This window comes from Filicampus tigris, chromosome 19 (genome assembly GCF_054856515.1).
Source record: "Filicampus tigris isolate MCC_2025a chromosome 19, RoL_Ftig_1.0, whole genome shotgun sequence".
Taxonomy (NCBI): domain Eukaryota; kingdom Metazoa; phylum Chordata; class Actinopteri; order Syngnathiformes; family Syngnathidae; genus Filicampus; species Filicampus tigris.
The window spans coordinates 2,441,958-2,454,490 of record NC_141235.1 but is presented as its reverse complement, the minus strand read 5'-3'; the positions used below and the strand labels follow the sequence as shown (position 1 = coordinate 2,454,490).

At 43.6% G+C, this 12,533-nt stretch overlaps 1 protein-coding gene across 2 annotated transcripts in view; it reads right to left on the bottom strand.

Annotated features, from left to right (window-relative positions):
* Positions 1-11,849, bottom strand: part of etv4 (ETS variant transcription factor 4) — a 37,733-nt gene extending 25,884 nt beyond the window's left edge. The window contains exons 1-7 of one of the 2 annotated variants that reach the window (XM_086016595.1): positions 11,685-11,849; positions 9,882-10,092; positions 9,643-9,717; positions 9,376-9,450; positions 5,869-5,988; positions 5,396-5,486; positions 5,256-5,303 (exon numbers count right to left, since the gene is read on the bottom strand). In XM_086016595.1, the coding sequence (XP_085872721.1) occupies positions 5,256-5,303; positions 5,396-5,486; positions 5,869-5,925 (196 nt within the window). In that variant the 5' untranslated portion in view covers positions 5,926-5,988; positions 9,376-9,450; positions 9,643-9,717; positions 9,882-10,092; positions 11,685-11,849. The remainder of the gene's footprint in view (positions 1-5,255; positions 5,304-5,395; positions 5,487-5,868; positions 5,989-9,375; positions 9,451-9,642; positions 9,718-9,881; positions 10,093-11,684) is intronic. The other variant, XM_086016594.1, reaches the window with a different exon arrangement.
* Positions 11,850-12,533: the final 684 nt, after the last annotated feature.

The following is a 12,533-nucleotide window of genomic DNA, read 5'->3' as shown; positions in this document are numbered from 1 at the left end:
TGGCACTCATTTCCAACCTGCATGCGTGCACGTGTGTGTGTGTGTGCGAGCCCGCGTCCAGGCAGCACAATAGTGAATGGACGGGGATTCCTAACGCCGGCCCACAGCACAATAGCGCCTGTCTGAGGCCGCTTGCACCTGGGCCACCGTCGCTGACTGGACTCATTCACATCCACCCGGGATGAGTTTCATTCACTAATCGGCCGCTTTTGAAAGGGCAAACGGCGGCGAGGAATCGCGCTGTCGCATCGATGTAACGCGTGCGCATGAACAACTCCTCTTCTGAAGTCCCCAAAAATCAACAGATCAGAGCGTGACTAAGGGCCTAGTTCCAAAAACTTCACCCTTGGTTTCATCGGACCATCAAACATTCCCCCCCCCCATGTGTTCGGGAGGATTGTATTAATCGTATTTGTAACTCATTGAGTGTATCAAATTGCTGGATTATTTCACCAAAAATCCAACCATAATCCAGACCGCCCCAATCTTTGACTAGAACGTGACGCTCCTGTACCAAAACAATCTGCTTTGCCCGGCGTGTCTCTTTCGGAGCCCCCCCCTGGTCCATCATTTTCATCCAGCGCTTCTTCTAGCGGGACGCGGACACAATCCAGAGCGCCGCGACTTGGCTAAACAAAGTCAGCGCGACAGTGACAAGTGGCATCCGAGTCGGCGCTTTGTCACGGCGCCTGGCACGTTTCCTCGCTCGTTGAGCCAGAACAGTCGCTCTGGAGTTCTGCAGTGAACATAAACAGCTGCCCGTCCACTCACTCTCAATTAGAATTTGAACTAAAGATGAGCACATGCGTCGTGTGGAAATAAGTCAAGGACATCGGCGCAGATATTTAGCCCCAGTTTGGGGTTTTCTACAGTAGTGATCCATTGTTGGGAGTCGTCTTGGTCTCATGTTAAAATGTGAACAGCATAATCAAGAGGTCTGTTTGAATAGCGATTCTAATTTCATTTCATTTCATTTCATGGAAACTATGATAACCTCACTTCAGGCCGGATTAGGCTTTCCAATTATTGACTTGTGCTGTCTCAGTCCGGCTTGTGTCCACATTGTGACCGTAAGACGGACAACAGGCAACCGGCACAAAATGAGGAAATGAGATATTTAATCAAGTTATTCACTTTTTCTCGTCATCACACTTCTCTTTACTGTGCCCAGAAAACCAGATGACATTTTTTTTGTGCCAATTACAGACACGCCTCATTGATTTAAAATGTAACGTAGCATCCTGTGGCCTACTGCGACCTAACATTAGTCGCTAAATTGCCACCGTTTTGCCTCACGGTTGGATTGCCTCACGTTTTTTTTGGGGGGGGGGGGGGGTTTGGGGGGGGGCAGTTGAGAATGCAGCGGCCCGATGTTTAGCTGCGCACATCTAGCGGATACATATTTTCCCCATTAAAATGAAGGGAAACACTGTTAATCCCTTCCAGCCGCTGTGCTCCTTATGATGTGCCCTCATTGGCCACTGGGGGGCAGTATAATACAGATAGAGACACATGAAGAAGACTGACTCAATAGGCTACAGTTATACGAGTCGTTTTTCACAGAGGAAAAAGAATATATGCCTGTGGGTATTGCCATACGACTCAACTTTATTTATAGAACATTTTTTCAAATATGCGTTGTTTAAGGGGTACATCGAGGCTACTTGTTCGGCTGTCTAAGGAGTTTTGTATTGCTCGTTAGCATCAAGATAACAGATTTTACTCAGGCAACGCTATGTGGTTGTTCCCAATACACAAGGTGTAATTATCTTTGTTGCGTGTTTTGTTTAACAGGAAACTTCAAATGGGAGTGGAAACAAAATTGCTTGAGGCCTTTTTTGGGAAAAATTGTTCACTCTCTGCTAAACCGCTGATTGTTGTGAAGTCGAAAATTGCCGTCTCCATATCTGTTGTCATCGTGCTAACGTAAACAAAGTACACATTCCTGTAAATGTACTTAAGTACAGTAACTGAATATATGTACTTTGTTACTTTCAACCCTTCCAGGAACTTTAGGGTGCAAGTCAGTACAAGAAGGAAAGTGTGTTTTTAAAATCAACACACACGCGCGCGCGCGCGCGCACACACACTCACACACCCAGGAGCCCCCCCTCCCTCCCTGGTGGGAGTTTTTGGGTGTAATCAACCTGAGGGCCAATAAGACAAGACGCAACAGGCTTCCCGACGCTCGCCATCCGCTGCTTCCGCTCTCCTCCTCATCATGGCCAAAAGGGAGAGGGGAAAATAAAAAAAATAAAATAAAAAAAAAAATCCCCGGCGCTTCCCTGGCATTTACAATCAGGGCAAATCCCTCACAAGTGCAATCGCTGGAGATATAAAGTCTTTAATTAATGCGACAGGAAAAGGAGAAGGTCTGCACTCAAGCCGCTATTTAAAGTTAAATAACATCTTTGCTGTGCTTCAGCTGGGATGTGATTACCAAAATAAGTTGATATGTCACATGACCCCCCCACTTATGAAATAGGACTATGGTTAGCCACGTCATTTTTTTCATCCAAAGGGACATTTTGGCATGGATTTTATGTAGTTTTTTTTTTTTTTTGGTTGTAAGGCGTGTGTGGTTTCACAGGGTTAGAGTGCGGTTTTTGTTTTTTATTGAGGGTAGGTGCAATACCGAGTCTTTTGTAACGCTCCTGTTAGGTTGCAGCTCAAAACTGACAAGGTTGAAAGTTTGAAAATCCAGATGCTTGTAATAGTTAGAAAAAGATATGATAACATTTATTTAACTTTTTAAAAAAAAAATTTTAAAAAAAATTTGAATTTGCAAACACACTATATATGCTCTAATAAATACATTCAGCCGGCACCTCCTGTTATGTTACGGGTCAAAATGACTTGGTATAAATCTATATATTTATATAAAATCTGAAAAAAATATATATTGAAATGTAAAAGAAAATTGATAAAAATATCTTGTACTGCAAGCTATTTTTTAATCGAGTTTTTCTTACGAACTTACTTAAAGTGTACATCAAACACGCCTTATGGCATATTAAATATATTCACCTGCCACTCCTGGTATGTTGCAGGACAAAATGACCCAGTTTAAAATCCAAACAGCAAGAAAACATTTTTTTCTTATTAAAAAGAAAATTCTAATAAAACATAAGTTAACTAAAAATTAAATAATTACATTAAAAAAAGGTTATTGTTCTTTTTTTCGTGAAAAATGCTTTTGTTTGTTTCTTCTTTGGATTATATAGTCTCAAAATGATTTTCAAATTATTCAAGCACTAAAATTCTGACCTTAAAACTAAAACCTGGCCTCAGACGTCACGTCTCAGCGACTGTTTTTTTTTTCCCCCTTTTTTAACAGCCTGACAATGATGAACCCGCGCCGGTGTCCAGCCTTTTCACATGCGGCGTCGAAAGCGACAAGTTCACTTCACACCAGCATTCCGACACACACAAAGACAAAAGACCTGAGGCAATAAAAGTGCTACAATAGGTGGCTGGCTTTGTAGTTGAAGGCCCTACAAGTGGTTGCCGTCACACTTTATTAAAAAAAATAAAAAATACTCCAAAAACACTCACTCGAACCTGGATTGAGAATTAATGACTCACTTGATTGTAGATAAGCAAATTGAAGTCATAGCATATGGAGGGGATATAAGAATTAGGGTTGTAAAGGGGTGGAAAGTTGTGTGTACATTTTCTTGGGAAGTTTGAACACAATTTGAACACAGAAGGTGCAGCAACACATGCAGAGAGACAATGCAACATTGCTCACAGGCGTGTATTTTCCTTATCGTCTGAGAAGAAGCACCAATATTGCAGCAGCTTGCAGAGTCACAATATTGCGAAACTCTTTGTGTCGTTTGTGTCTGCATGACTTGCTGTTTACGAGCTTGCCAGTGTTGGCTTGACTTCTCTGCTGCTGTTCCTGTTTTTTCCGCCTTTTAAGAACTCAAGAGATCACTCAAGACATCAATCAGGGTTAAATTAGCCTGTCTTTATTTTGGCCTTTTTTTGACATTGTTGTCATCTGCTGAAATTTAAAACAAAGTAGTGAGCCTATTTTGACAAAGTAATGAGTGGAAAGTATTTGATTTCAAGTGTAGGGAGTAAAAATGAAAAGTTGTCAGAAAAAAAAGGATATTCAGATGAATATATATAATATAGTAGAATATATTCTACTGGAGGCGATGTCGTATTTGTGCTTGGTTACTTCCCACTATGGCCAAGCGCCACATGCAACGCTAGAAAGGGCAATCAATGTGTTTCTATTCCCACCACGGGGCAACATGCAGCTTTTATTTGTGCGCCCAAAGTGGAATAATGACTCCATTAGCGCTCACGTCATCGTTGTCATCATCATCATCATCATCAGCAGCAGCAGCAGCAGCAGCAGCAGCCTCATGCTCGGTCTCCATGTTTGCTGGCATGAGTGATACATGCCAGCAGGGCCGAAATCAATAAGCCAACATGGCTCTGCCTCCGAGCTTCCACCCCCATCCATCCATCGGTGCATACTGTACATTCAAGTATTTTCCAAAGTGCTGGCAGAAAAGTGAGAGACTACCGCTGAGATGAACTGAAACTACGACAAAAACGCGTCTACATTTCACTTTCTCACAGAAAATGTTTGCTTGGGCCTCCTTTGAGAAGTAATTTAGCAACACAGAACAGCTAGCCCGCGAGCAAACGACAACGGGCGTTTGCGGTTTTGAAGTTACAAATGTTTTGCTTTAGCGGTCTTTGTTTTTGTATGTCTGAGTTTTATTCCGTGTACAGCACTTTGTATGCAAAGACGGATGTTTTAAAAGAGCCAGTCCCTCAATGGTAAGGACACACAATGTGATAGACATACTCCCATTGACACGTATGGACAAATACCAGATTTCAATAATGCTAACAAGCTTGTTTTTGGAATGCAAGACCGGATTTGAGCGCTGAACCTCACAACTGACAAACATGCTTACCACTTCTGCACCGTGTTGCCCCATTGTCAGCCTGCACTCTTGCATTATGAACAAAAACACCAAATCACCATCCAACGCGTACACAACAGAAGTGGATTTACAACATCGACGCCTCATGATCAATTACACAACTTTAACGACAAATACTAAACAAGAGTGACTCCTCTGAGTCAGTTCCACGCTGATTATGTGTCATCGTCATTGCCAACAACAGCTACCTTTGTGTCTTAAAAGGAACGCACAGCACAGACTACTCCAACCTCATCAAATGATCATTTCACAGCTCAGAAGCAGACATGCAGAAAATCTTACCTTCTGTGAGCCATGTCTCCTGGAGTTGGCTTAAATCCTGGAAGAGGTCTGCACAGAAGCAAGACGCATTCAGTAAGTGCAAATGCGCAGAGGAAAGTGAGGGGGGGGGGGGCATTACGTTCAAATAAAGTGGACTTTACCTTCAGATTCCTGAGGGGGCAATTCTGTGTCCATGTATTTCCTTTTGGCGGCCATCAACAGTCTATTTGGGGGCCCATTTCCGTGAGACTTCTGCACAACAACACACATTGACAGATGAACACTTGGACACATGCAAGTCCCACATTTGACAGTAAAAAAAAAATGTTAAATTACGTTGGAACTTTAGTGGGTCGAGTGGTTCGTGAAGTGAGCACACGTTTTGGGCGGGGGGGGAGAAGAGGAGGAGGAGGAGAAGAAGTGACCATTTGGCGCACGGAGCCAACAACGTGAAAGCTTTGACGAGGTGCTGCTATAAGTTTCAAACAATAATACACAAAATAGCGCAAGGACGCAAGCGTGAGATCGGTTTCGAGCCCGAACTCGTCGACGTGCACGCGCGTGAGAGACCAAAAACAAGCCCACAAAAGACCCCCAAAGACTGCGTAAAAAGTGCACGAGGAAGCATACGTACATTTGCTAAAGTGAAAGGCACTTGCTGGTCCAAGTATGCATCCATGTTACGGTCCATCCGTCAGCCGTCTGCGGTCATTTGGGCCCAAGCGGAGCGGACGGCCGCGCAGCCTGCAAAAGCCTGACGAGGGAGGAGGGAAGAAGAAGGGTGAGGAAGAGAAGGGGGAGGGAGGGACGGAGTGGGAGTGAATGGAGGATGCATGCATAATGAGCTCCATTCAAAAAAAAAAAAAGGAAAAAGGGGAGAAAAAACCGCCGAGGGGGAGTGATGGCGAGTGATTGCACAGCACGCTTATCTCTGCTTTTGTGATCATTTTTAACACTTTACGTTACAATTCAGCTCAACGCAAATGAAATCCACTTTTAAGATCGACCGACACAATTTTAGCCTACTTTTCCGTCCTTTTTGGCCAAAGCAGCTACGTGGTTGGTGCATTTCCTCTTTCAGGGGCTCCAGTTTCAAGCCTTTTGTCAATACTGCGACTAATGAATGAAGACTAAACCCCGCCCATCAGCCAATCACAACGTTTCACGGCGAGCAAGGAGGCGGGGCCCGGCGCCCAGCAGCCAATCGACACCGTCGCAAAAGAACTCAAGGTTCGTGCAGGACTTTCCAGTTGTTTTTCATTCACAAAAAAGAGAGCGAGGGAGAGAAAAAAAAAGTCCCATTCACAAAAAACCTGCCCTGGCTTGTTTTTCTTCTCGCTGTTTACATCATCGCACTCCTCCGAGAGCTGGAAAAGTGGCGCTGAACGTGACGCAAATCGCCGAGGAGCTGCGCATTCTTGTGGTTTGAAAGTCCACAAAACGCACGGCGACGACAGCGATGTTAGCGCAACTTCAGTGGAAAAAACACAAAGGCACCAATGTTCTCTGAAACTTCTCACCACTGCACAGCGTGCGACGAGTCTCAACTAGACGGAACTGGACAGTGCCGGGGCGTTGCAGTAGCTACTTAGTTGACTAAATCCATTTTTTAATTCCACCGCCATCACATCACAATTACAGAAACTATGCACATCACCTGGAGCAGATCAGAATAAATACTTATCTCATGACGTGACAAAATCGCCTCTTTTTCCTAATACATCATACCCACCAGAGATGCATACTATTAAAATGTTTTAATGTGTGCAGATCGCTAAAGACCTGTTTTGCGCGTCGAATTTGGCTGTAACAAGTTTTGCTCTGACCAACCAATCAGAGAACAAAGCTATGCTGACAAGCTGGCCCTCGGTGACATCATTTTCAAATCTGATTGGTTAAAGAAACAGTCCCGTTATTGATATAGTTGAAGTTACATGGACTACACGACTGATTCTCAAGGCCCTGGGCAATGGACAATAAATGCTAGTATTACATTTTCCGTTTGAATATAAGTTTTGATTGACGCAAAAAAATAAAACCGTTTTTGCACTTTTTTTTTGCTTCACCTCCATGGATAGTGTGCTGCTACTCCTAAACTGCAGCATCAGTTGTTCTTCGCAGAAGATAAAAAATATATATATATATTTGAGCGAGTATTTTTCTTTTAGCTTTCTGCATGTGTTACTTCACTGTTTGTGGTCAGATATCCGTTACTTAAAGAGTTAAACCGCTGCAACATTGATGCTTTAAAATCGATTCAAATTGGCAGTCTGATATAATGAAAAACGAAAAATGGAGATTTTATACCCCATGCAAATGTGTATAAAATCTCGCCAATGCATATTCCCTGTATCAAAGCCTTGTCGCCAGTTTCTATTTGTAAACGTCAGCTCTTGTGTCGGCGTACGAGAAACGACACAGTAATATTTATAGGGCGCCATAAAATATTTACACCAAAAATGAAAGCCATGTGATTACAATACATGTCCCGGGGGGGAGAGAGAAAAAAGAAAAAAAAAAAAACTTTGAATCATGGCACACGTCTTGGAAGCACATGTGTTCTTCATCACGTCTTGCAATTGGAAACAAATGAGGTGGGGGCGTGGGGGCTGGCGGTGGTGTCGCGCTGCCGTGCGTCCAGCTTGCTCAGCAGAGACGCGAGCGCAGACGGACGGACGGTCGGTCGGACGGACGGGAGACACTTTGGCATCAGAGTGCTTATTGATTCAAACGGGATGGATGGAGCGCCATTATGTCTGAGGATGTAGACAAATCCGACGACCGAGCGGCAACAGAACGAGCAGCGAGGTGACGAGGCGCGTCTTTGCACAGCAACACGCAATTCGCAACGTTTGGACCACAGACACGACTCGGCACGCAAGACAACGCGAGACACAGCAACAGTGAGTGCGGAATTTACGAACCACCGTCGGTGGTTTAAGGACCACTTCAAAAAAAAAAAAAAAAAAAAGATTTTTTTTTTTTTAAAAAAGACTTGGCTCTCCAAGTACCACCACAGTGAAGAACTTTCAAATACAGTTGCGCAATAGGCCCAAGTGTTCATGTACAATGTGACCTAAACACTCCTGGATGTACTCAAGTACTTTAAAAGGCAATCAAATACTCTTAATCTACTGAAGTACTCCCTAAAAGTTAGCTAAATACTCTTATTATAAAATACTCATAAGTTAGCTGAATACTTTTACAATATAGGAAATACTTAATAAAACCCAAATACGGTTAAATCTACTAAGTACTTCCTATAGTTACCTAAATATTCTTAAACCTGTGATATAGTCCCTGAAAATCCCCTTAAATCCCCTGAAATACTTCCTTATAATTTACTTTTCTTAAAATCTATGAAAGACTCCCTAATAGTTCCATAAATACTCTTAAAAAAACAAAATACTCTCTAAAAGTTACCTATACAGTACATTCTTAAATTTTAAATGCTCCTTAAAAGTGAGGTAAATACTCTTAAATCTACTGTAAGACTCCCTAAAAGTTACCAAAATACTCTTAAAATCTATTAAATACTCCCTAAAAGCTACAATAATACTCTTAAGTTTATATTATATACTCCCCAAGTTACATAATACTCTACCAAATCGAGGAAATACTTCCTAAAAGTTACCTAAATACTCTTACATTTTGTTCTCTTTTGGCATCCCAGAATAAGCCCAAAGTGTCCAGTCCGCGTTGGTTAACACATTTTTAAGCAAACACTCTCACGCGTTCGGGGGAGGTTTGTTTGGAGGACGAGCCGCGGCGACAGGAAAATAATCCGCCGTGTAAACAGCGGGCGTGTGAACGGCGGGGCGGGGCCGCACAACTTCCACTTTTCTCCTCCGGGGGTCACCAGAAATAACAGCGAGCCCCCGCTAACCCTGAGCGCCGTGCCAAGGCCCGAGGAAGCCGAGCCGTGGCCAGCAGGCAAACAATGCGCACCTGAAAATAAGCACGCACGCACACACACACACACACACACACACTTTGTTGTGGATGGAAATAGTGCTTTGGCGCTTCCTGCCAAGGTCAAAGGCTGGTGAACTGGAGCGTCTTGGCATGACGCTGCCGTGCCGGGCCCTCGGGCGCTTGAATAATAGAAAGCCTCATTACAAATACTGTACCACTGACTCACTTCTCGTCTACGCACTCCTGCTGAGATCCGGTAGAGCGGCCGGCTTTTAAATTACGGGACGCTAGTTTCAAGCCACTGAAAATAAACATAAGAAAATGGAAGAAAATATTTGTCGACTTCTACTGAAAAAGGTACAAACATGCCACACCCAAAAGTGGCCACTCCAAGATGGTGGCAAAATACTACATGGAGATCCTCAACTCACGTCACCATAGTTGCTTGGCACCAAGATGGCGGCAAAGTACTACATGAAGCTATTCAACTCACCTAAACAAAGTCCCTTGGCACCAAGATGCCACAAGATGGCGGTAAAGCAATCCTCCTCCTATACGGGACTTTGGCCTGAATGCAAAAACAGTGAATTGTTCATTCGTTTGGTTCGGTGCTTTTTTTTTCCAAATGCAAAATATGTGTCTTGTCTTAAAAACGGTTGTGAAACATCGGGATGGATGGTGCAGGTGGACCTAATATTGTGTCTGCTGCGGTTCGTGTTCCACAAGTCTTACATTGAATTCCGGTCGGTCATTCCCCGAGCGGCGCCGGCGTTGCCGGGACGCCTCGTTTGTGTCGAGGACAAGTCGGCGCTGGCACGCGATGAGGCTCGGCGGGCCCGGGCCAGCCACCTGCGGTCCGGCCTCCTCCGACGAGCACACTGGCTGGCTTGTTCCAGGGCGCGCGCAGGCCTTCTCGTCAGCCCCGTCTGGGCCGGGCCGGGCCCTGCCAGAGATCAATCAGGTGAGCACAAAAGCTCGGAGCTTTTACAGGCCTGCTTTGCACTCAAGAGACGCAGCCGCCGTGCAGCTGCACGCCTCAGCTGCCAGTGGCAAACGCACAATGCACTGACACAAACTGACACAAACCTCCCACCCCATACAGCGAATGTCCCGAAAGATTCGGTTGTATTTTCACTCAGGAAGGCAGCACTTCATGCTGCCAAACGCAAAATACCTCCTAAATACCTTAGCCAACTGCACTAACACTGCAGCTCTGCTTACCTATTTGGCTTTGGCAGCCAGGTTGTGGGCAGAGAAACTCTTGTGACATCGCAATTCAGCAATTTTAAACATGTTGGCTACTTTCCTAACTATTTTTTACTCCGTTGTTGATTTTAGGTGGGCAGGAGTGTAAGGCTTCGGACCCGCCCAACGCTCACTTGTGAATTGTGTAAACAGTCACAGTGACGCATATTTACACTCTTAAAGTGGTTGATTTAAAAAAAAAAAAAAAAAAAGTCACCAAAGGCAACAGTTGTCGTGGGGGATATTGTCGCTTTCAATAAGTAGGAGACAGAGAGGATCTTTGTTGATGTCTGCGTGTTAGGCCATGACCCCCCCGCCCCGCCCTCTCCCCTCGCAGACCCCCATCTCCATTGTCACCCCACATGTCCATTTAGACCCCATTTAACACGGCATGCTAATTTGGGTGTGGATACAAAATAAGCATGTCAATTATAGAACCGTGGTTGGGTTTTTTTCTCCCCGTTTATCGGGGTCCTTCCCACCCAGCGGGCGCCATCAAATCGTCCACTGTGGAAGACGACAAAGATGTCATTCAGAAATCCAAAACAATGGCAGCCCGAATCACAAGCCCAAAAGACATTAATAGCAAGTTATTTTAGTCTTTTGGGAGCTGGTCCACAAAAATCCGCCTCACCACCCCGGGGGCTTCGTGCTCCTTTCTCAAAGTCTGTCCAAACAAGAGGGGGGCCTGGACATTTCATTAGGCACGTCATGGTTGGGTACATACTGTATCTTTTGAGGTCACAGCTGGGATCACGTTGGTAGTGTGAAGGAACAAAATGCAAAACTTAAAAAGAAAAAAAAGTTTTGTTTTTTTTTGGTGTGTAAACGGGAATACATTTAATGACGCTTAATACGAAATATTAAAACAACTCTGTAAACTCTTAACATCTGCACAACAAAGTCACATCTGCAATGAGATTCTCAAGAGACTCAATTATTTGCACACTAACATATCAATGGTTTGTTTTCTTTTTAGGAAAGTGCAACATCAGTACTTTGTCTTCCTGCCCAGCTCTGATAATTACATTATTGATTATGAATTGAAATAACATTGCGGACCACCCCCACGATAAATGAAAACCACAATAAAGTAAAAATACCCTATTTAAATACTCTCTGGGCATGTTTTATGACATTTGCAGCAATTGTATTTTTTTAGGGTCTTTAAACATTCTTTTAAAATATTACAAACACATTTAAACGCAAGAGCAATGGATAAGACAAAAATACGGCAGACCTACAGTGCTACACTGTACCAATATCGCAACAAACATTTATCATACGAACCTACTACCGTTGCTTTCTGACGGCCGTAAGAGCAGAATTGAAGAGCAGGTGACTGCAATCATGTCCAGCAAAAACTAGGCTGAGTTGAAAGACTTCCTGTTTTCGCTCTTCTTCTTTGAAACTTACACAGTGTCAAGTGAAATATTGTGCCGCCATCTTGTGGTCGACACTGGAGTTACAGTCAAAATAAACTGGATGCAGAGTAAAACAAAGTTACACACTGTACCCCCACAAAAAAATCCACCAACCCGCAATGGGGGAGTGATGAGTATACTTCCTGCCAAAAGCATATCGCAAGCCATGACATCCGCCAGATGAGAGCCTCGCTGCATTTGTTTACGGAACTCGTGCGCCAAGAACTTCAACTTCTTGTCCCTTACCTAATATGGCTAACCTCATTTGCGGGGCAACATGCCACATTGTTTTGATTTTTTCCTCAATGTGGAGTGATGTCATGCTAACGATTCCTCTGAGGGGAAATCTGAGCCCCGATTGAGCGCTCCCCGCAACAAATGTTGGTCTCAGGTGACGTCACTTGATGAGATGAGGTCAGTCTCCTTTGATGGGGATGAGGTCATATTTTGTCGCCGAGTGCTCTCCACTTATAAGCTTGTTTGGTTCGCAAAAGAACTGCTTGAGTCTTCAACTGAGATTATAATAAACTCGTTATTTTTTTAAGTGTTGTGAGTAAAAAAAAATAATAATAATTCCTAAATTTTCATTTAAATTTTATTGCTTTCAAGTTGCTTCGCATTTTATATTCAACATTTTATTTCAAATTATGATGAAAAAAATCCACATAAAAATATCTAATGTTTCTTTGTGAGATTAAACATTTTTGTTGTACAA